A 23560-nucleotide genomic window follows, 5' to 3' on the forward strand; every position below is an offset into this window, starting at 1 on the left:
TTTCTCATGATTTTGGTATTTTCTCTTAACAAAATGTTAAATGGAGCTTGGAGAAATAAGCTTTTATTTCTAAACTTGCCCAGGATGGGGAATGCAGAGCTTTTATTAATAATATCCACAGACTAATGCTGTCATGGTCAAGGCTCAGACCAGCAGCTTAGCAATTTTAGAGATGTGAATGGAGTAAATTAGCTGGTAAAAGATGCCTAGATAACTGGACAAATTGGGACCTAAGGAGACTCCTGCACTCCAGGAAATTCTCCAACTCTCCACTTATCCTTAAAGTGAATAAGAAGCTTCAGTTTCAAATTGAGTGCATTTTCCATCCATGGATTGGCTTGTTTTGTTCAGTTTTATTTTGAGTGTTTGAGGTTATCTTTTCGACGTAACAGCTAAACCCACGGCTTCCTTTCTCGTAAAACCAAAACAAAAAGGCTTTCTATTCAGGTGCCTTCTGTGTGTGCACATGTATTGTACATACAATCATCAAAGCCAGCTATAAAAAGTCCTTGATTCTGTGTGGGTTCAAACACATATCAAAGCTTCAGGATCCTGAAAGGTTTCACTCTGCTTCCTGAAGACCTGAACCTTGCTCCCATAAAGCCATGGCTTGTTTCGGATTCCGGAGGCATGGGGTTCAGCCGGACCGGTCTTCTAGGACCTGGCCCTGCACCGCTCTGTTTTCTCTTCTATTTATCCCCGTCTTCTCCAAAGGTGAGTGAGGCTTTTGCAGGATGAAGGTGGAGGAGGTGTTTCTCCCACCTGCGTTTCATTTCTTTTAGCAGTCAAGGACAGTGATTTATAACAAAGCCAGAAGCTAAAGGTAAAACTCCAGTCTCCTGGGTTGGATGGTTCTGTATTCCAAGGCAGGCAGGAGACATCTGGCAGCAGCAAATAAGCAGAGATAAGGCTCATAGTGGAGTGCCAGGCATTGACTAGGAGCTTAATGAATATATCTGAGTTGGTTTGGTAGATGAGCAATTTCAGACACTTCTGTCAGATTGGAAGAAAATACTGTAAAGTTAAGCAATTTAAGAGAGGAAAGATATCCGTAGCTCCTAATGTATTTAAGCTTGGAATCAGGGTGAACTCAAAATTTCCTTTTTTAAAAAGATGGATTTAAGCAAATCATATTAAGCTTCTTTCCTACCTTATTTAAGATTTTAAGATCTTCACTTTATAAACAAATCAGCTTGTTTAAAATTTAAACCTTCTTTACTCAATTCAAAGTTTTAAGGTCCTCAGTCAATTCTATAAACTAGTTAGTTAATTACTTTTAAAAATGATAGCAGTTTGAAATTGTAAATCAAAAAGGCGGGGAGAGAAAGAAAGAAAGAAAAAGCAATGAAAACCATCAGTCTATTTGGCACAAGATACTTAATTGCCACCTGACCTATTTGTGGACTTTGGATGCAGATTCCCCAGTTTTCAGTGAAATAAAGCTCTTTAGAGGTTAATACCGGGTTTGCTTTAAAACATAAAATGGTGAACATTTTCACTGAATTTCAACTTTATTTCTCTCTAGACTGTCTCAGTTAAGAAACCATGTGGTTTATATGAAATACTTGGGTGCTCAAAAGGTATTTGATAAATTATTACCAGATAAGAACGACTCATGTGCATTTTCCTATTCTACATATTTTGAACATGTAAAGATTAAATACTCTTAGAAACAATTACCTTTCCTTCGTAGAAAATTTATCTCAACCTATAACTGAGATTCTTCCACTGAAAAATGAGTGTGACCAGATTTACTGGTGATAACTGAGAATTTGCCTGGGGGAAGGCAGAAAAATTGTCTTTGGGCTTAATGTCAGTACAATAAAGATTATTGAGTGCTCATGTGGGTAGGTTCTAATGGTGGCTCCCAGGAGTTTATAAGCCAAAGACAGAAGCTGCAAGAGGTATGATTAGTACACAAAAAACTTTAATACTGGGTAGAACTTGATTAAATACCACAATGGAGTTACAACAGTGCAAAGTTGCTCTGATAGACAGGGATGAGGGTTGTAGAAGAAGACTATTACCTAGTCAGCCAGGGCTGCTGGATTAACCATAGCAATGGCTGCTATCATTCTATTCTTTCTTCTGAGGACAGATGTTGCTCAGTCCATGTACTTGGGAAAAAGGACTACTGATAGAGTTATTTCTGTAGAGTGATTTATACACAGGAGGACGTGTCCTAGAAACTCAGACTGGAGTGATAGGTTGGGATCGGATCATGGAGGATGTAAATGCCACTTAGTTTATTTGTTTTTGCAATCAATGGTGTGTAAGATATCAAAGGATTTTATCAGAATGAGTGACTTGGTTCTTCCAAGTTTTGAGTGTCAGGTGTGTGGTTGACTAGAAAGGGGACAAGTTAGTTATAGGAAGGTAATTTGACATGAAGCTACCATTTTGTAGATGACACAAGTCTTTTTCAATGGAGAGCTAGCCTCCCTTGTCCTGTAAAAGCCAGAAGGAGAAAGAACAAAGGAGCATTAGCATGTTTGAGTGAAGGAGAGAGACTGGCGGAAGAGGTGGTGGCTGTGGCAGGGGAAGCCCACAGAAGTTAACAGCAGGGTTGCCTCAGCCTACAGAGGAAACGACCTGGTGCCCTCTACTCTGTGGCTTCCTTCATCTAGCAGCATCCCTCTCTCTGATAATAATGCTAGGGAATGTGTTGGCTGGCACAGTGATCCAGGGTTCAGCCACTGTGACAGATAGAGGTACATGACCAAGTAAATATAAGCAGAAGTTTATAAGTTATGTACTGAGAAATAAGGCAAGATTCTGTACCTCAACCTCCAAAATTTCTCCTACTGCTCATTATAGTTCCTACAGTTCTATTTTAACCTTAGAATACCAGAGGTGGAAGGCACTCTGTTATCATCTGACCTAATCCCCTCTTAACTGCTTGTGAGGGAAAATGAAGGCTACAGGGAAGGCATGACTTGCCCCAAATCACGTATTTCATGGTAGGACCAAGCCCTTCAGTTTGTCACATCAATGTTTTTCCTGATACAGGAAACTCTTATCCAAAATGTGAACACTTGATGGAGATTAGCTGGAAGACAGCTAAGAGATGGAGGGCATGGGATGGGGGAGAAGGAAATGGTTGGGGAGTGTTTGTTGAAGGAAGAGAAGGGCTGAAAGGTGAAGATGGAAAAAGTGGAAAGGTGAAGTGCCCATCAAAGATCAGCTTTGGTTAGCTGGAGATTTTGCTTGAGCCTGGTGGTAGGTGAGCATTGGTTCACTGAGTTCCCTCTAATTTTCTCTTATTAGGGATGCATGTGGCCCAGCCTGCAGTGGTTCTGGCCAGCAGCCGAGGTGTTGCCAGCTTTGTGTGTGAGTATGGGTCTTCAGGCAATGCTGCCGAGGTCCGGGTGACAGTGCTACGGCAGGCCGGCAGCCAGATGACTGAAGTCTGTGCCACGACATACACAGTGGAGGATGACTTGGCCTTCCTAGATGATTCTACCTGCACTGGCACCTCCAGTGGAAACAAAGTGAACCTCACCATCCAAGGGTTGAGGGCCATGGACACAGGGCTCTACATCTGCAAGGTGGAGCTCATGTACCCGCCACCCTACTATGTAGGCATGGGCAATGGAACCCAGATTTATGTCATCGGTGAGCAAATCCATATCACTAAGCTGCCATCTTTTGGATTGCTGTCTTCTTAGCATGAAAACAGTTTTGTTCCTTAGCTTTAGGTGGTTCATTTTAGGATTATGGAAATTCTTTAAGAGTTCTTTGGCATAAGGCTGGGTAGTCTGGTTAATATGGGTGGCCACTCAGCATTCTGACTAAAAATAAAATGGGTTGGGGTTAGTGTTTTTTTTCTACTGGAGGTTGAGGCACTCATTCTGGAGTGATAACTATCATGAAGTTTGGCCCTGGGCCTCTGATAGGACATTCTACGGGAAGTGCCCTCCAGCAGCCAGACTTACCTATGGCCTAGCAATACTATTTAGGGGTAGACACCAAGGTTGGAAGCTCTTCCAGAACCTCTTCCTTTTCTCACTAGTGAAGGGAGTAGGGCCTTAAAGTTTAAAGAATGTCTCATGGAAACTCTGCTTTGTTTTCTGTTGTAGATCCTGAACCTTGCCCAGATTCTGATTTCCTCCTCTGGATCCTTGCAGCAGTCAGTTCGGGGCTGTTTTTTTATAGTTTCCTTATCACAGCTATTTCTTTGAGCAAAATGGTGAGTGCAGTGCTGACAACACACCACTTTTGGTGAGGATGTCTTCAGTGATAGCAACTGACCAAATGACGCTGTTGAGTTCAGTTTTCTGGAGATGAAGCAATAAATGAAGAACAGTGGTAAAGGAAGGACAGTGGTAAAGAATGCACTAGAACCCTTGGTACTGGCCTTTGAGGTTTCAAGATGACTAACATTTTAGATGAGTGTGTTTGACATTGAATGTTTGTGTGCTTCTGAACAGGGTTTCAGTTTGAGTAACCATTTGAACAACACGGGGCAGCTGTTTTGCTCTTCGTCTTCAAGAAAGTTGTACTTAATAACCCTAAAACATAAGATGAGGTTGGGCCAAATACTGCTACAGAAGACCACCTGGATGGGTTTTACTCTCCCCCTTAACATCCCCCTATTTCACCCAGAAGTTATCTTTTGGTATCACCCTGCTTGTGCCTTCCTTGTCCAACTATAGCTGTCCACGCAACTGTCCTGTCCTGGGTTCCCCATTACCCAGTCTGCTCAAATGGGAAGTTTTGCCTTCCCCTCCAGCCCAGTAAATAAGAATGCCAGTTTTATTTAGTGTAGTTGTTGGGAGAGATGGAGGTATAAAATCAGGCCTCCTGTCAGGATTTCTTTCTGATGGTCTCATTCAGCCCTCCTCTGCCTATGGCTGGCTTTATCAGGACAACCTTCTACTTCCAGGCTCTCTTACTCTCTTCCCCTACAGCCTCATTCCCCTCAACTCGATCCCAAGATCCTCTAATCAACTTGTTGTATTGCTGTAGATTCTTCCTACCTCATTTGCTAGAAACTGCCACACAGACCAGTAGACTAGAATCTCAAATTATGGAGGTGATAAAAATTGGGAATTAAGGCAGTAAAGTAAAAAATTAAGTAAGACAAAAGCAGTAAAAAGTTTATGAGGAGTAGAGATGAGAAATACAGCTCTAGAACAGAATAACTGAAGTTTAATATCTTATGAAGGTCTTGTCCTCATGGATAAGTTGTAGTCAATTACCATAGGTATTTTGGGTGTCCTTTCTAATGCTTTCTCAAAGTGTCTTCCTCCTGTCTTGCAGTCAGGGAAAATGATTGCTATTTTACATAAGTAGCACTGAGTGATTTATTTAAAGTGAATTGTAATGACTGAATCAAGAAAATCACCTGGGGCTTATAATTCTGTATGTGTACATTCACTTTTTCAATGGAGTAGGGACCCATTGTTTGTTGAGTCCTATTATGGCTAGAAATGGCTTCTGTATTTCTTAATAATAATTACTGTTCCTTTTTGTGTTTGGCAGCTAAAGAAAAGAAGTCCTCTTACTACAGGGGTCTATGTGAAAATGCCCCCAACAGAGCCAGAATGTGAAAAGCAATTTCAGCCTTATTTTATTCCCATCAATTGAGAGACCATTATGAAGAAGAAAGAACATTTTCCAATTTCTCAGAGCTGAGGCAATTCAAACTTTGTACTATCCAGCTATGTTTGCTTGTTTGTATATTTTGGGGGTGATTCATCTCTCTTTAATATAAAGCTGGATGCAGAACCCAAATGAAGTGTGCTACGATTCAAAGCAAAGGTGCAAGAAAACAGAGCCAGGATGTTTCTGTCACATCAGATCCAATTTTAGTAAAAGTGTCACTTGGGAGCAACATGGGGATGCAGCATTATGATGATTTGGTCAGGGATATAGGTTCGGGAGTGGTGCAGCCCAGAAAAAACAAGGAAGGAGAGTTAGGAAGAGGAGATATTGTACACACTTTGTATTTACATGTGAGACTTTATAGTTGAAGTGATGTTTTCAAGGTAACTTTTTGTGTTATTTTTCTTAAATGTAGAATTACATGAAGACTTTAAAAATACTCACATGGCTATATTTTAGCCAGTGATTCCAAAGGTTGTATTGTACCAATATATATTTTTTATTTGATAGTATTGTGCATGGGGGCCACATGTGCTTTTGTGTATTTGCTGATGGTTTTAATATAAACACTATATGGCAGTGTCTTCCTACCAGAGGTTCAGGGGAAGTTTTATGGAGGGGCTCAGGACACTAATACACCAGGTAGAATATAAGGTCACTTGGTAACTGACTTGGGAACTGGATGAGGTCATAGCTGATTCCTGTGGCCACACTAGGCTGAATTGGTATTGGCATGTGCTTTGGGCTTTTATGTTAGCTCCATTCAAAGCTTTGCAAGGGAGTCAAGACTGGTGTGTCTGATTTAACTCCATAGAACACCATCGTCAAGTAAATGGCTCATTCTGAGAGTCTTGTAGGTATGAACTTCAAGGAAGCTCTAGTTTCATGAGAGCCTCAATTCCTTACACATGGTTAATGCCATGGACAGAAAACAGCAGCAGGTGGCAGAACAGGGTGATGAGGGTTTCTGAAAACTAACACTGTTGGTGTTTTTTAATTCACTATTTTCCATGAAAATGCAACAACATGTATAATATTTTTAATTAAATAAAAATATGTGGTGGTCATTTTCCAGAGTTGTCTTTATCTTCCTTGCATTTGAATATTGTGTTTGAGTTTGTTTTTAATTTATTCATTCATCAGTTGGTGAAGTCTTCATTATTAGGAATTCTGGTACAGATTGATGAAAAGACAAATAACGCTTCATGAGTCAGTTGTCCACCAGCTATAACCTGGAAGCCATTCTTGGAAGGAACTCCTCCTCTGTCCTTTTGGTTTCTTCCCAACTATTTTAAATATAAAGCAGATTACTACAAATAACAGCATAAGGCCTTTACAAGTCACACATTAGCTCTAGCAAAAGTTCTTCATCTCCTCTTTCTTGCCTATAAATTTCTCAACTCAACTCACACAGTTGCTATGGCAACTCCTGTATTGTCAGTCATGTTCCTTGCGAACATTTTGATCTGCTTCCATAGTAAATGGAGCTTTCCTTTGTGGCTTCTGAATGGACTATTTCACGCATGAGGGAAAACATATACCTGTGGTCCCTGTGATGCTATCAGTTGGCAGACCTGGGCCTGGCCCACTGAGCTCTCTGTGATTCTTGGTTAACCAATGTGTGGCCTCAGTCTACTTGAATTCCTTTTAAGTTTTCTTATTCTTGACTTCTACATCCTGCCATTGTCTTGTGTAATGCTTCTCAGCATGGCCAGGCACCACCTATAACTGAATCAACTGAGTCACCTACCAAAAATGTTGATTCAGGTGCTTAACCTCAGATGGACTGAATCAGAAGCTTTGGGTGATGGGGCCAGGAGTTTCCTCTCCCAACAAGTACCCCAGCACTTCTTATACCCATCAAATTTTGACAGTCACTGTGTAGGCAGCCTCCCCTCTCTCCTGCTCACTATAGTACTCTCTCTCTCTCTCCCTTTTTTCCTGCAGGTGCTAACAGACAAATGAGACAGCACAAAGTGAGCATTCCATAAAGATTTTTAAAATAAAAATGAATATGTCTTTGAAAAATACAGTAATCACAAAGGCTTAGAATGAGCTCCTACTATGTTGAAGACTGTACCTCTTGCTCTCTTGACCTTTGATAAAAAGCCATGAAGAAACACACAATTTAGGAGCCCCAAATGGGTGATGTGTTATTATTTCTATTTTTTATGTATTTACAGAGATAATTCTTTTCCACAGTTGATGGCAAATTTCAATGACAGGGAGGGCCTTAGATAAAGGACCTTTCACATATCTTTCAGACATCATTAGACAATGGACTACTTTAAATAAGCTTAATATCTCCTTTACCATTACCTGAAACTCTACCATTAGCTATGAGGTTAAGCACTGACTTCTCTACTCATTATCAATTTTGAAAAAATGTAATCCTTCCTAAAATGTTTCTACTGTGGCAGAGGAAAACGGCAAGAAAGACTGTGACCTGGGTCTTCTGCTCAGAGGGAAGAAAGCAAATTGGGGAGGTTTCTGGGTACCAAATGAAAGCCTTTTCTGATCCCCATTTTCTTTATGAGGGTAGATCTGTTACTTGGAATAATCAGAGAGATTCACTGCCCCCAGATCAGAGGAGTGACTTTTTCTTGGCATGTCAACCTTCATCACTATCTCCAACTCTGGCATCAGGGTTCTGGGGAAGCCCAAAGACTCCACTCATCTCAATATGGCTTAGTTCACCATGGAAAGCAAGGCTGGGCACCATAACCCTTCTCCCCGGCACCACCGTCTCAGGTAGGAATGTGGATGACAAAGGGAACATGGTAGAACTACCAGTGGTGTCTCGGTCAGCACCTACTCCTACCAGTTCCCCACACATACTTTTGCTCACCTCCCTTCTTCCAACATGGCACTCTCATTTCTGCTACTTGTGTTTCCCTATTTCTCAGCCCCAAATATCTTTAGCCCTCATTTTCACATCCAACAAGACTCATCTCAAATTCTGTATCCAGCATCAGATCCACTGACACTTCAAGCCCACGTTGATCTCTCCCCTTCTGTTTCACAGCTATACTTGGTTTCATCCCTAATAATTTCAAATGTGCATGTCTTTTCTTCCTAGATTCAGTGGGAACTTCTCCAAAATAGGAATCATCACAGCTTTAGGCACACGAAAGAAGTTCAAATCAATGTATTGAAAAGTTGGGGAGCTAGGACATCTGGGACGGTTTTCTCTGTAGAACCTGGCTGTGTTTTCTTGGTCTCAGTCAAATGTCTTTCCCATGTGACCAGCAGAACTATGTGTGGGGCAGCGTATCACTTGGCTTAAACCTTCAAGACTCTGGAATGTGAGATCCAGCTGGCTACCCTGCTTCACACATTTTACTTTTATCTCAATCCAGTCTTCCAATCTTTTTTCCTTTTTAAATTTCTTTTTGAGAGGGGAAAGGAGATGAATTCTCATTGTTACTCCCTTTCTCTCTCTTTTTAAGCTGTAGGTTGTTGCTAGAACTGACTGTATTTTTATACCGAGGCTGAGGTTTCTTCCACCTTCACAGTGGATACCGAATTTACTTGCAAAACGTTGATGTCACTGGGTTGTTAATCGGAGCAAAGCCAGCTAAGAAGTTTAGAGTTTATAAACTTAAGTTATTGTTTTGGGAGATCTCAAAGCAAAAGAGAAAATGGTTTTTATGGAAAGTTAATTCCGATTGCCTCACTTCTCTTTTGCACCTGGTTAGATATGTGACTGGGGTGCCTTGCGAGGGGGCCTTGTTTTGCTTATTTTAGGTCAATTTTTCTGATCAGACCAGAAAGATGACACACCTTATTGGTAAAGAGAGGCAAGGTTTTTTCCCTTTCTCCTTTACGTGATGTTGCCTGCAGGCTGGGATAGCAATCTGTAGGTAGGTTTGCCAGATTCAGCCTGCTAACCCCCTAAACAAGAAAACCACAAAACCCAAAAAACAGGATGCCTTATATTTGACTGACAACCCTATCAGCAAGAAAGTTAATATATCTAATGTGGTGTGAATAAAACATGTTCTGGAGACCCTCCCTAGAAGTGTCTGGGCAGGAACAGCCAGAGAATGGCTGCTGTTTCCATTCTAGCACACTCTCTCATTCTCCTGTTTGCATTTGGGGTGTGTGTGGGGCTGATACTCAGTGTTGCTGGAGCTAATGAGTCTCACAAAGGGGGCAGCCATTAATTTTCTAAACAATTTGTCTGAAGAATCCAACTGCCTCTGGTCTATATGGTCAGAAGTCTGACATTCAGACCCTTCTGGGATATCTTTGCTTTCCCGGGTATACTCCATTATAGCTATTCTTGGATTTATTATGTCCAGTCATTATTTGGAGCATTTGGAAAAAATGCAAATTGAGGAGCCTCAGACCCACAGCTTCTCATTTATAAGATTGGAGGCAAGACCTGGGGATTTAAATTGTCCAGTAAGTCTTTGGATCATACTTACAGAAGCTCTGATCTAACTCACAATCCTACCATCACAGACGATTAAGACTGAAGAAGGGACTTGGAAATTATTTTTACATTTTATAAGAAAATGAGGCTCAGAGACATTATGAAACTTGTCCAAGTTCTCAGAGGAAGACAGGGTTTGAACTAGGCTGAGAATCAGGTCCTTACATTTTCACATCAGGACTGTGTGCAGTGGGTGACCCTATGAAGCTTTCTGCCTATGGGTTCCTTTTCAGGATACTTCTGGAATGTCACTGTCACCATTACAGGCTACGCTAGAAGACCTGCTTTTCTTCCCACTTTCACCCCAGATGCTCTAGGTGATCATTACCATTGTTCCTGGCCAATTGTCAACTGTATCTTCTCTAACTCTCCCTTAACTTTCTGAGGCACTAATAAGAAAGTCTCAGGTGATGCAGCCTGTCCTCAGCAAAACTATAGAAGAATGTTGCAGAGGAAAACAGAAAACAAACTGCCAAGAGTCAGGCAGCAATGCCAGCAATATGCTGAGAAAGCTTCCAAATTCTGCGGGAAGTCATGTAACTACTCTGAAATGATATGTGCTCTTTTTATCACACACAATCAGTCGCCATAGCAACCAACAGTGTTTTAAAAACATGATACTAGTTCCACAAAAGAATATTATCAATTCAAACAAAAAGAGGAGCCTCTCTCAGGGAGGGATTGTAGGAAGTGTTTCAGGAAGACATTTCAGATTTTAGAAAGCATCACAAATGATTTCTCATGAACAGCATTTTTCCAAGGACGTTTCCTTTTTCTTCTTGCTTTACCTTGACCATATCTTTGTCCGTGCTGCAGTCATCCAGCTGTTAGCTTATATATTTTTTCAACTTGTTGAAAATGAATCTTGCTTTCCTTCTTGGTAGTTAACTTGCAACACAGACAAGATCTCTAGTTTCCTCTAAATATTTTTTTCCCCCTGACACATCAAAGTTACCACTGACTATGACTGGACTTCGAAGACAGGAAGTTTGGATTTGTGAATGAAGAACAGCATTCTCTAGTATTGCTCTCCTGTGGAGAAAGCTGCCATAGTGGATATGGTTCATGAGATCCTTATTCTGAGTGAAGAGGGAAGAGAAACCAACCTGTGAAGACTTTCACACTGCATGGAAATACGTTAGCTAAAGCAATTCTTACAATATCCCTGCAGAAGAGGGATTGCCATCATCCTCACTTTACAGATGAGAAAACTGAGGTTCAAAAAGGTTGTATTATTTGCCTAAAGCCACACATCTAGTAAGAGTCAGCATTAGAAATGATGTTGGATTCCAAAGTGCACTTTCTTTTCAAATGACCATACCTTAATTCTGGAGGTTACCTGCAAAAGGAAGAAGGCAAAATGACAAGTCAATGGGGGATTGGAGTGCTTCACAAGTGAAGTATGTATCATGGGGGCTACAAATGTGTGTCAGAATAAGTAAATACTCTTGGACAAATGTTTTTAAAGGTTTTTTGAAGGAGCTCAGTATGAGATTAGTTGTAGCAGTTGGGTTGTAACGAAAACAAGAGGAAAACAGGAAGTTGAAGACGTTTCACAGTGGACCTCTGGTTTCAATCCACAGTTGTAGCAGTAGCTGATATCCCATTCATTCGTGCTGAAGTTAAGTGCAGCCATATTGCTGGCTGGTCTCAGGGGTTATAGCTTCTCTCTTGGAGATGGGGAAAGTGAAAACTATTCCTACATCCCTTGGGAAGAGATGATCCTCATGTAACCTGTAGTATGCTCCCCACAAATGGGGTCATTCTGCCTTCAAAACAGTCTGGTCATAGAAAGTAATAACCAGTGTAAGTCAGCAGGACCTACTTTGTGTGTATCTCTAGGACTCTTGGAATGGGGCTAGTTTCTGAAAGAATAATCAGCAGTCTGGAGCAGAAGGGGAGGTTGCACAGTAGAAGTAAAGAAAAGGGAGTATCTCTGAATTGAGGTTGAAGGATGCTGGAAAATAGCAACAAAGCCCTTGAGGAAAATAGAGAACAAAAGCAGAATATCTATACCTTTGAAACAAATAATACATTATATGTTAATTAAAAAAAAAGAAAGAGAAGACAGAGACCTAAGGATCTACCCCCCATCACCCCAGATAGCAAATAAAGTGGACCAATATTGTGGGATCAAAATTATAGGGCAGGGCCCAAAGCCACCGGCCACGTGGAAGACTAAGAGAAGCCCATGTTAAAACAAGGGCACTATCCAGCCAAGGTTGTGATGGAGGTAGCTACATCATTTCTACCAGAAGTCAATGTGTGGGAACACCTGGACCCAGAAACAGAAAGAGATTTTTTCTGCCAGGAATGGGCATTAAAAGCAATTGTTCTACTCTGGATGGATGGTCATGCAGGCAGATGTGTGTAGTGTGGGAGGAGGCACTGCACAGGGGTGAAAATTCCTTATGGGAGAGCAGTGTCAGGGAACTTCGCAAAGGAACTACTGAACGCTTTAAGCCTATACAAAGCTAAGTAGCATGGACCATACTTGTGCCAATTTGAGTGTTTATAGCATTTGTAATCTGTGCTTGAGGAGATGGTTCAAAAAGGCATGAGAAATGTGTTCAAGATGTGAAGGGCTATCATATGAAAAAAGGAATTAGATTTGCTTTATGGGCTTCCCAGAGCACTCCGTACTGGTGTTCTACAGGGGCACTTGATAGGAAGGGGGATTAGCATAATTTTTCTTCCTATATGTAGACTTGGGTTCAGAGCCAGGAGAAGTACATTTTATTGGGTCATATTGCAGATTGGGTCCAGTCAGGCCAGCTGGGTCCTCATCAACATCAGCTACTGGGGAAGGGAAAGGCTGGGAGGATTGGGTGGGGCATGGGGTTGGGGAAATAGACCTGGTTGAGGAAATAGCTCTTGGCTGGGCAGGCAACTCACATATGGACTACATCTGAGACTTCTGATGGGTTCAGGCTCCATTCGGGTAGGTGTCACTGCCATGAAAGCTAACTTGACAGATGAGTGCCAATGCACAAAGTGATATGGTAGGAAATACTCAAAGCCAGATGGGCATTGTTGTTCTGGAGGGTGAGTTGATCTACATTAAGACTCCTACAGACGTTTGAGGGCACAGAAATCAAGATCCCATGCTTCGGGGTGGAGGGCTAGGAAGGGTGTCAGGGAGAACTGGCATGCTGAGCAAGTAAACTGAGGCCAGAATGCAGTTGAACTTCATAAGTCAAGGAGGACCACATTCTTGTAGATATCTTGCCTAGACGCCTGGCCATAACCTAGGTCTGGGATTAACCCTACACTGCTGATCCCACATACAACCTCAGAATCCTTTTCAGCACATTTCCCCAAGGAATCGCGGTCATGACACATGGCATTCAAGATGTCATGGGTAACTACAGGGTTTGTAGCCTCTTCTCCCTTTTCCAAAACCCAGCTCTGATGTTCCTTCCTTTGTAAAGCCTTCCTCACACTGGTTACCCTCACCATACTAGTCCTTCCCCTTTTAGCTCTCACTTCTCTACAGTATCAACACTTGTGTCTTTTCTAGATTGAGCTTGCTGTGGGCAATGGGAGAGAGTCCTTCTTATATCTGTCTACCTCAACTTTAGATAGAAAGATAGGATTTCTACTTTTGTTAAAAAACTTGCTCAAGGTTTCATCACAATAAGTGGCAGAGATGGATTTGAGTTCAAGTTAGTTCAGGTGTGCCTTTAGCATCTTGGCACTGACTTGGGTAGGAGGAGAACAAGCCTGCATTTGTGGGCATAGACAGACATATGAAGAATTTCATGGCTGCTTTGGAAGTGGAGTCCACAGCTCTACCCTCAGAAATGTGTCTTCTTTGGTGCATTATATACACTGGGATCGAAGCAGTCTGCATGAATTTGACTTTTGACAACCATCCTAACACCTTTATTCAGTCACAGCTGAACTATCTCTGACTTGGCTGCCTAATCTACAAATTTCTGCAAATTAGATGTATTTATGCCTAGTGAAACTGAGAGAATTATTTTATAATCATACTCTCTGGAAAAAAAAGTCAATGGAAATTTTTAATAAAAAAGAATGTGATAGAAACACAATTTTAAGTCATGAGTTGGAAAACATGTGGCAAAATCTTTATTCACTAGACTATACAGTATTTTGTGAACATCTGTGGAAATTTATAGTTATTAAATGAGATAAATGCAGTTTTTCTGTTTACAGAACATAACAGAAACCTTATTGAAAACCACACAGCAACGTAAAGCCAAACTTGATGCCTATTCCCTTCAAGGTCAAAAGCATGCGCAACGTTAAGAAAATCATTTGCTTTTTCCTTGAACAAAAAGACCTCTCTGTTAATACTTCTATTAAATACTACATGTTTCTAAGAGGCAGATAGTTAAGAAAGTAAATATAATCACCCACAGTGAGTCTTAACATATTCAAAAGTGATAAGAGAGATGAAAGTGTAGAGTATAAGGTTAGCCTTACTTTGGTTATATTCTATTGTTTGAAGGTATTTCTGTGCCTAGATTTATACGTCTGTGTCCCTTAAAAATACTGGTCACTGGCTTTTCCACAGAATCATGAAGATGAGTGCAGAAAAATCACTTTGTTTGAGAAAAGAGAATATCAGTATTTCCTGGCCTAAAGCAGGGAGGCTGGGTAAGGTGAGCCCCTGGAGTCCTGTGGGGTGAAGAACCACATCTGTACTTTGGAACCCTGTTCCCAAGGAAATGTCTATGGAGCCCTGAAAAATGAACTGTCAAGGGCAAGGGGGCGAGTTGTCCTTATTTAGAGGGTTGGGAGGCATGGGTTCTGCTCTTGGCTCTGCTCAGCAGGTTTGAGGTCACCTAAAGCCATTTCTGGGTTAGATGCTGTTTGATAGTCACCAGGTTGTTCCAGTCCCATTCCTGGTGCTCATTCTATGCTGTTTGTACTGATGTAATTTTTGATGTAATTGTTGCTTAACTCCCGTAATTAAGCTTTCATACATTAATATTCTTATCTCTCCACATATAGAATGAATTCCCAGTATATTACATAGTGATATACATACATGGTATATTTCTACAGAGTGCTTTTATGATCTCTTCATGACCTCATAATACTTGGTACAGTACCTGGCACTGGAAAGTTCTACATTTTTCCTGTTTGTCTTCTTTCACCTTTCCTTCATTTCCCCTTCGACAAATATTTGTTCAGCCAATGGAACTTCATAATAAGGCATATACGGTTCAAATGGAGATGCTCATCTTTAATGGAGATGTTGGGTGATTGAATTCACTATATCCACTGGTTATTCTCCAGATCTATGTGGAGAGAAGCTGACCTGAATGGACCACATCACCTGCCTTCCTTGCTTTCTGGTTTTTGAATGAGGGAAGGCATCAGCTGGTGATGGGAGTGACTGGGGTATTTCTCTTAGTGATCCCCACTTTGACAGAGCATCTAGAATAATTGTTGTGTCCTTCCTGGACTACAGCTCTGGTTGGGAAGCTCTTCCTTGTTTCCTACTCTCACTGAGCTCTGGTGACTATTTTTGCCCTTTTTCCTTAAGCCCTAGGGAAAATAAAGAATTTTTGTTATTGCTGGTTGTTGGGGATCTCAGCATCTGCTATTTTCCCTTAACCCTGTCCACAACTCCGTAAGCAATCCCTTTATTCCAGTTTCTTTTGGTGAAACATCAGAAGCAAATTCTGTTTAACACTGAGATCCTAATCGATACATCACGTATCCTTGGAACTGTCCTTGTGTGTGTAGATCATGGGAGTTGGTCGGACTACTATCTCCAAGGTCCCTTTGGTGTGAGAGCCTACAGAGCTCACACTAGAATTCAGGGTAACCTTGATAAACTGCAGACATTTTCAGATACAAACAAGATGCATTTCAATTAAGAACAAGTGTAGAGAAGGACACCTGGGAGGAAAAAGAAATGGTAGAAATGCCAGGTCATAAATGTCTAGCTGTGTGCAAGTATCTCAGCAAAAAAGACTCAGGGATGAGAAAACAGTACATGATGTTGCTCAAATTGAGTAAATCTGGGGGATATGCACAGAGCATGGTCTGTAGGAAGTACAAGGCAATCCCCCAGAGTAGTCTGCCACTGCACAAATTAGACCTGGGTGCTGTGATTTGATTTGGCTCAGTAACTTAAAAGATAGGAACTTAAGAGAATAGAGACCCAAAGTTAGACTGGAAATGGAAAATGGCTTATACAAAGATCAGTTATAATAGTCAGGGATTTATATGCCATTAATGTATTTGTCCGTGGTGGTGTTAGGGTCTTGAAACATTTTCTTTTCATTGTGCCCCTTTTTTCATCTGTAACAGCCTGGACACACTAATAGTCACTGGCAAAGAGTAGGTTTTCAGTGAATATCTCTAGTGGAATGAGTACCTGATCGAATATAAAAAAGGGGCTAAGCCATTGAATGAACCTATGATCAATACAAAGAGAAACCTTCAAAATGCTGGACATCATTTACAGACTAGCTAAGAACCTGCAACCTGCTTCCCAGGAAACAATATAAGAATAAACTGTATTCTGGAATTCTATATCTTTTAAGAACAAACCTCAAGCACAAAATTACATTAACAGGTTCCTCAAGTGATTGCAAGCAGTCCTATCTTGTGGCACATGCCAGAGGAAGGGTTTCACTGAGAAGGAAGTGGGCAGAAACCTACATGCTTCCTTGATGGATGACCTGGGGAGGAGGAATGTGTCGCTCATAGAGGGACAACCTGGGGTGGTGCCTAGGTGTTTTCCAAATGGTGGTTTCAAAGCAGAGTATTCAGTTGTTTTAGTTAGAAGAGGACCCTTTGAGGGTGCCTGGATGCCTCAATTGGGTTATATGTCTGCCTTGGGCTTCAGTTATGATCTCAGGGTCCTGGGATCAAGTCCCCACATAGGGCTCCTTTCTCAGTGGGGAGCCTGCTTTTCCCTCTGCCCCTCCCCACCCCCTTGTGTGCACATGTTCTCTCTCTTTCTCTCAAAAATAAATAAATAAAATATTTTTTTTTAAAAAAGAATGGGATCCTTCAAATAGGTCTGCTCTACATTTTGATGTTAAAGACTTTCAATTCCTTTTGGGTGGTAAAGGCCTGAATACAGTGCTTATTTCCATAGCATGTCTTTTAAAATTGCTATCTTGGTTTCACGATTGTTGGTTCACAAGGAGAAATTGCAAAGGTAGGTCTAGGGAGGAACTACTGCTAGATAATAAAGACGACTAGTTCTGAGTCCCAGACCCAACATTAATTAGCTGCCAGTTTCAAGCAAGACATTTAACTTCTCTGGGTGTGAATTTTCTCAATATCATCCTTTTGAGGAATACATTTCGATTCTAAAAGTATTTTTATGTACATGGTTGCAGTGTAGTAGTGAAATGAAGTGATAGTTTCTTTGACCATCATAACTGCCCTAAGAAGTAGGTAGTGTCAGGCCAGTCTTAACTTACTTAGACAAGAAGGTTTAGGGATGTTAATTAACTTAGTTTAGTAATAGAGTCCTACTAGGCCCAGACCACCTTACAGAGTGTTTTTACTGTTCAATCTATTTTCAGCTTTATTTTATGACGGGACTACTTCTGTGACATATTTGCAAAAGAGCATCAATGCTAATATGTGGTCTGGTAAGATTGAAAACATGTAAAATGTGTTCAACACAGGCTGTATACCTAGTACCTTCTTGCTAGAATGTTAATCTTTATTATTGAATGAAAGGAAAGTCACATGATTTTTTAAATAATGCCCTTCTTTCTCTTCTCCTCCCCACCCCTAAACCTCAGAGTTTTGCTTTCTGGAAAGAACTCAATACATAAACTCCACAACACATTAGACTCTCAACCAATTAGACCGCACAGTTGGAACAGTAAGATTGGGTTTGGTGAGGTGTGCTCATCAAGAGAGGAAAGGAGCACAATTCATTTCTGAATTGGTTATCGAATTCTTCTTGTAAGTGACACGATTGAAACTGCCAATTGGCTTTGCAACCTGCTGAGTCCATATTTCTTCATCTGTGAAAGCTCAGCAAATGAGCCCTTCTCAGCAAAGCAAGAGGGTTTCACCAGCAAGAAATTTGATGAGGTGTTGCACCCTGTGGCCAACCATTTCTCAAGAGACCTCTTTCTGTTTCACCCTATTGAATTCCTTTATGATTGACAGGCAGCTTTACTCAATACTCAGATTTTCCTTCATGTTATCTCCTTAGCAAATCTGGTCGCCGCAGTACTTTTAAAAACACAGTCACATTACTATTATGGAATCATTCAACACCAGTGCCTGAAGAGACTCAAGTCATTTAGCTAAAGTCCCTTCTCTCATTCTGTTTCCCCATGTTGAACCCTTATCAGGTGAACCCACCAATCTTCTTCATTTCTGTTGAAATAATCTATCAGGACGTTCTCTTAAGGCCGTTCAAAATCTTAGGCTCCCTCTACTACAAAATGACGCCTTGAATGAGAAGAGGTAATAGAAACTATGATAACAAAGATACTCATTTCCTTTGATCAGGAGGATTTGTCTTGTCATTATTAGGATTATGGAGATGAAGAGAAGCAACATTCTGTCTCCCATAAAGGTGAGGCATTATGTAAAGTTCTATCGATATTTGAGCAATGAAGAAAAGGAGCTCATCCACTTAGACTCAGTTTTGGGGTAGTCTTCTACTCTTTTGGGAACTATAACTTTCATAAAGATGTTCTGAGGAGTATGATATTTTTTAATAGTTGTGTAGGGAGTAAAAAGCATTGAGGAAAAAAAAAAAAAGGTTATATGCTTAAGTTTTTTTGTCTGTGTGTTTTCCTTCCTTCCAGACATTATAAGTCTGTTTCAAAGACACATTTCTAATAATAGAACAGCTACAGCTACATGAATAAACACATTGTCCATAAGAGAACTCCATTCAGACTGCTGAAAACAGAGCCAAGCTAAACAATAGGTGCATAGAACCAGTAGAGTGGCACTTTGCCACTTAATGAATTACAAGAAACAGATGTGAGCTTTTGGTGTTTTTTTTTTTTTTTTTTTTTTTAGGGGATACATACCCTGAACTTGGCCCGTTTGTCAAGAATTATCAAAAGGACTTCAGATTCACGATTCAGAGAAAAGCCATGGATTCGTTTGGATATACATGTGCATTTGATGATTCCCATTGTATTATTTGTTGGCTTTTCTCATTCAAAGATCCATATACAATTGAGGATACTTAATGCTTTTGCTAGGCTAGGGTTGGGAAAATGAGGAATTTCTTTCTTACCACTTATTGTCACCATATTATGCCTTAATATCATTCTTCACATAAAGAATTTACTAGTCATTTTCTTACAACACAGTAGAATGGGAGTCTGTTTGTTCTAACAATCATTTCTAACTGGGAATTACCACTTCTTTGCAGTAGAAATCTATTGCTGTCATAACCCTTGGTAGTCTGTTTGTCCTCAAGTTCTAGTGTAAGAGAAGAGGGCAGAGAGAAAAGACAGGAGATGAGCACTGGTCAGTTTTGCTGAGATTTAGCCATGTTTTGAGATGCCCTGGAACAGCTTCTACCACTGTAGCTACACCTAAAAGAATCTTCAGCCGCCTTCTCATTGATTATGCATCTAGTTGAAGAGTCCCAAACTGTTTCTGTCCAGCTGGAGAGTCAGCATTTTCTCCTGTTGCTGGTAGGTTGGCAGATAGGACTTTCTTAGACTGAGAATGAAGGGCTGGCTTCTGGGTCAATGGGGTAAGCTTACATTCCATTGTTATGCCTATGAGTTTCCCATTGACTGATGAAGAGACACCGAGGGAGGTAGATGATCACAAAGGCTGCCCTGTCCAAGAAACTTCAGGGAAAATGACGGTGAACTTGGAACACTAAGAGAAAACTCGGACAAGGAACATGTAATTAACCTATAGGTTCTAGAATATCATGATGATACCCATTAAAAATGGCATTTCTGTGATATTGGCAAGTGGTATTTTTTATGTTTGTGTGTGTTTACGAAAAACCCATGAGAGTTTTCAGGGATAAGAGTTACAAATACTTAGTGCTGGCTATGTACCAAAATGGTTTTAAATCCTTAATATTGAATTATTTAGCTTGTTTTTCATATGATGAGGTAGGAACTATTATTACCTTCACTTATAAGATTAGAATTGGAGAGGTGGCATCACAGAGACTCCTAAGATCTGTGTGATTGTGTGGGCATTAAGGGACAAGGGAATATTTCAGAGACAGGGCAACTAATTGAGAATGACCTAAGCTTGTGGAAGAGGATCTATACTAGGTAGTCTGAGAGCATTCCTATCTTTGCCCCATAGCCAGAAAGGATTTCTGACTTGTTAGAAAACCCTGGGTCCGTGACTTCCCCTTTTCTAGCTGCTGCCTTTGAGACTTGGAGACAGGAGGTTCTTGTTAATCATTTAGTTTCTGCACAACCGTTTCTTTGCATTCTACTAGGAGTGGAGTGGATAGTCAAAATCGATCTCACTCCTTCATTCTTTTTGCTTTGGGTTTAATGCATACAGAAACCAGTAAAATTATTTGTGCAGGGAGCTAAGTATAGCTAGGATTTAAAACTTCAGTTAGAAAGGCATCATCATCAGGATTGATAATTGAAGTAAGATTCAGCATCATAACCCTGCTATTTGTGATTATTAAAATCATACCTCTTGCTTTATACTATCTTGCTTTATACTTCAGATTCTTGCTTTATACTTCAGATTCCAAGCCCCATTAAAAACATGTTATTTAAAACAAAGAAAGCAACAAGAAAGAATTCGTGGGTAGTCAGGTGGTACTTTTAAGCAGTGACTGTTAAAGATTTGAAATGGGAAATCATGTTAATTTTAGATAAGAAGAGATGTAGAAGCTGTTGTTTGAAAGTGTGCCTTCGCGGGAAGGAGAGAGTCCTCTGCAGCAACAGACTGAGTCCAATATGGCTGTTATTCAGAAGGCGTCTGATGCCTTTGCTAGGGTTTGTCCTGAACTTCCGGTAGAGAGGTGGTTATTATTTACTACTATTCAAAACACATACCTCCCCTTACAAACTATCAGAAGGGAGAAGTTTAGGAATACTTTCAGCACTTTGAACTACAATGTTAAGAATAATGAAGACCTAGGGCTCTTGAAAGGCTATTTTCAATTTCAGTTAATACCTGGGCATGCCTGGTTATAGCACAGCTGCCAAGGGTGAACTTCTCACTTCAAAACACAGCATCCGAGATTTCGCAGTGGTTCTAGAGCTTCAGAACTGTTAATGCCTTTAGTTCTTGTAAAAACCACAGATAGTAACTGTCTGCCTTCCAGGTCAGCTCTCTGGTGAAAATGATTGAATTCTCTCAGGCTAGATCTTTGGCGGTAATCTGAGGAAATGGATCTGGAAAAAGCTATTGTTAAGGGCCTCCTCTTACGTCACATTTTACTGATTTCTTTCTGTATTCTGTATTCTGTATTTCTTTCTTTCTGTATTCAAACTAGCACAATACAATAAAGGGAGTTGTGTTCGTGCTTCATTAAGTATGCTGGTCATTTAGACAACCAGCTAACCAGCAAGAAATATTCATAGGGGTTCCTGTATATCATGCATTGCTCTAGGTGCTTCAAGGATGCCTAGTTTGCAAGAATACTTCATGAATAATCATTGAATTCCCCAGTATTTTGGTAAAGTCCTACTGGAGGTGCTTATACACAGGAATACAACACAACAGCCTATGGATGTAGAGCCGCTATGAATCTTAGGGAGGGATAATGTATATTTCATTTTCTTCATTTTAGTAACTCAATTTCAGATTTTGATTTCTGACTGCAAGCTTCATTCTGCTAGGCTAGTGGAAAGAAATATTAACCTCAGTCCTTCCTGGGGTTTCCCCATCTCTCCCCAGGATTGTGTCACACTTTTGGACCTTATAATGTTAAGATACTGGGGTAAGCTGTCATCAGGCCTTCCCACACCTGTCCAATTCCATTGTTTCTGTCTTCTTCACCCTTTAGGAATAGTGGTTCTCAGCTACCCCCATGCTCAGCTTGGGGAGGTGTATCTTTGGTAAAGCTGTCTCTTGTCCCTTTGGCCTGTGTGCACCCTACAGCCATTCCCTTCCTTCTCTGAGGCCTTGCTACTTTCCAGGTGATGGCACCAGGGAAAGAGGTATAGGTACCCTCTGCCCCTTGACCTCCTCTTTCTCCCTCTGACCCCTAGAGGAGTCTCTTTAGGGGTAAGGGAAATCTTCTGTTCAGGTTCCTTTTTAAGCCACTTTTTCCCTGAGGGCTTTTGTTAGAAAAAGGCAGAAAAATTAATGGGAGTGTTTCTGCCTTTTTCTCTGACGCATTCCAGTCTTTTAGGATCGGATGGTTCCAATAGCATAGTAGGCAGTGATCAAATAACTTGTGGGACAACTGGAATGCAGGATACTTTTTGAGGAGAAATAGATAACTAGAAAGAAGAGAACATTTCTCTAAAGTCATTTCTCCCTCTACTTCATGAAGAAAGCACTAATACTCTGAGTCAGTGGTTCTAAGAAAGATGGTTGGAGATCATATGGTTTTATCATTTAATTTTCTAAAGGATGGAAAGCTTATGACATTTGACCCAAATTATCTAGTTCATATTTAGTTCCATGTTGAGAATGGATCTAAACCCAAGCCTTTGGGGTCTTTGTCTTTTGTGTTCTCCAGAACACTCTTGCAAAAATTAACTTATTCTAAGGAGAAGAACAAACTGAAAAGGCACATCTTCATCAATGCCAATACAACACTATTTTTGTGGGTTTCAAGACAAAACCCTTTGCCAATATAACTAACCGTTCCTGGCAGTTTATTTCCAGGAACTGAAGATGTCATCTAAGGACTTGGATTACGCACAGTGAATCACCATTATGTTCTCAGGCTCAGAAGTCCAGGCCAGCTGCATGGCCAGATGGCTCACTGGTCCCAGTGGGCCTATACTGTTGGCCTGAGAACTAGAAGCAGAACAAAGGGAGAGAGGGAGAGAGAGAGAGAGAGAGAGAGAGAGAGAGAAGGAGAGAAATTATAGCCAGTGGCTGCTACAACTCCAGCTGTTGATATGATTCCAGAAATGAACACAATGATGATCTGGCTGCCAAAAGAATAACACATATTCTGGCCAGAAGGAGAAATGCCAAGAATCTGATGATTTGCTTCATTAAATGTGTTGTGTCATGAGTACCCAGAAGACAAGTGAAGCTTAGTTGAATTCTTTTCTTCAGTATTATTCAAAGGGATGTATTTTGTGATTTTGTTGACTTTACTACTCAAAGTATGGTTCATGGACTAGCAGCATTGGTGTCACTTGGTATGAGAAATGCAGAATGTTATGTTCCACCCCAAACCAGTAATACAGATTCTGCATTTTCAACAGAATCTCCTGGAGATGAGCATGCACCTTAGGACTGAGAAATGTTGGAGGCAAACAAAGTCAGATTGTAGTACTGGGCCAATAGGATTGGGTAGCAAACTTTGTTGTGGACACACTGAGGGATGCAAGGAAAACCAGACTGAGAGATGAGATCTGTTTCTAGACTCAATTATGACACTTTCCCTCAGTGTGATCCCAG

The 23560-nt window shown here is 40.7% G+C and overlaps 1 protein-coding gene across 3 annotated transcripts; it reads left to right on the forward strand.

Annotated features, from left to right (window-relative positions):
- Positions 1-452: 452 nt before the first annotated feature.
- Positions 453-6678, forward strand: CTLA4 (cytotoxic T-lymphocyte associated protein 4). Of its 3 annotated transcripts, none has more exons than XM_032354937.1 (4): positions 453-714; positions 3268-3615; positions 4080-4189; positions 5485-6678. In XM_032354937.1, the coding sequence occupies exons 1-4, from the start codon at positions 606-608 to the stop codon at positions 5587-5589; spliced, it is 672 nt and encodes a 223-aa protein (XP_032210828.1). In that variant the 5' UTR covers positions 453-605; the 3' UTR covers positions 5590-6678. The 3 variants fall into 3 exon arrangements, with proteins under 3 accessions (XP_032210828.1, XP_032210831.1, XP_032210829.1); XM_032354938.1 differs by lacking the exon at positions 453-714 and adding an exon at positions 721-1580; XM_032354940.1 differs by lacking the exon at positions 4080-4189 and having other exon boundaries at positions 5485-5552.
- The last annotated feature ends 16882 nt before the right edge of the window (positions 6679-23560 follow it).

Source organism: Mustela erminea, chromosome 8 (genome assembly GCF_009829155.1).
Source record: "Mustela erminea isolate mMusErm1 chromosome 8, mMusErm1.Pri, whole genome shotgun sequence".
In the NCBI taxonomy this organism is placed as follows: domain Eukaryota; kingdom Metazoa; phylum Chordata; class Mammalia; order Carnivora; family Mustelidae; genus Mustela; species Mustela erminea.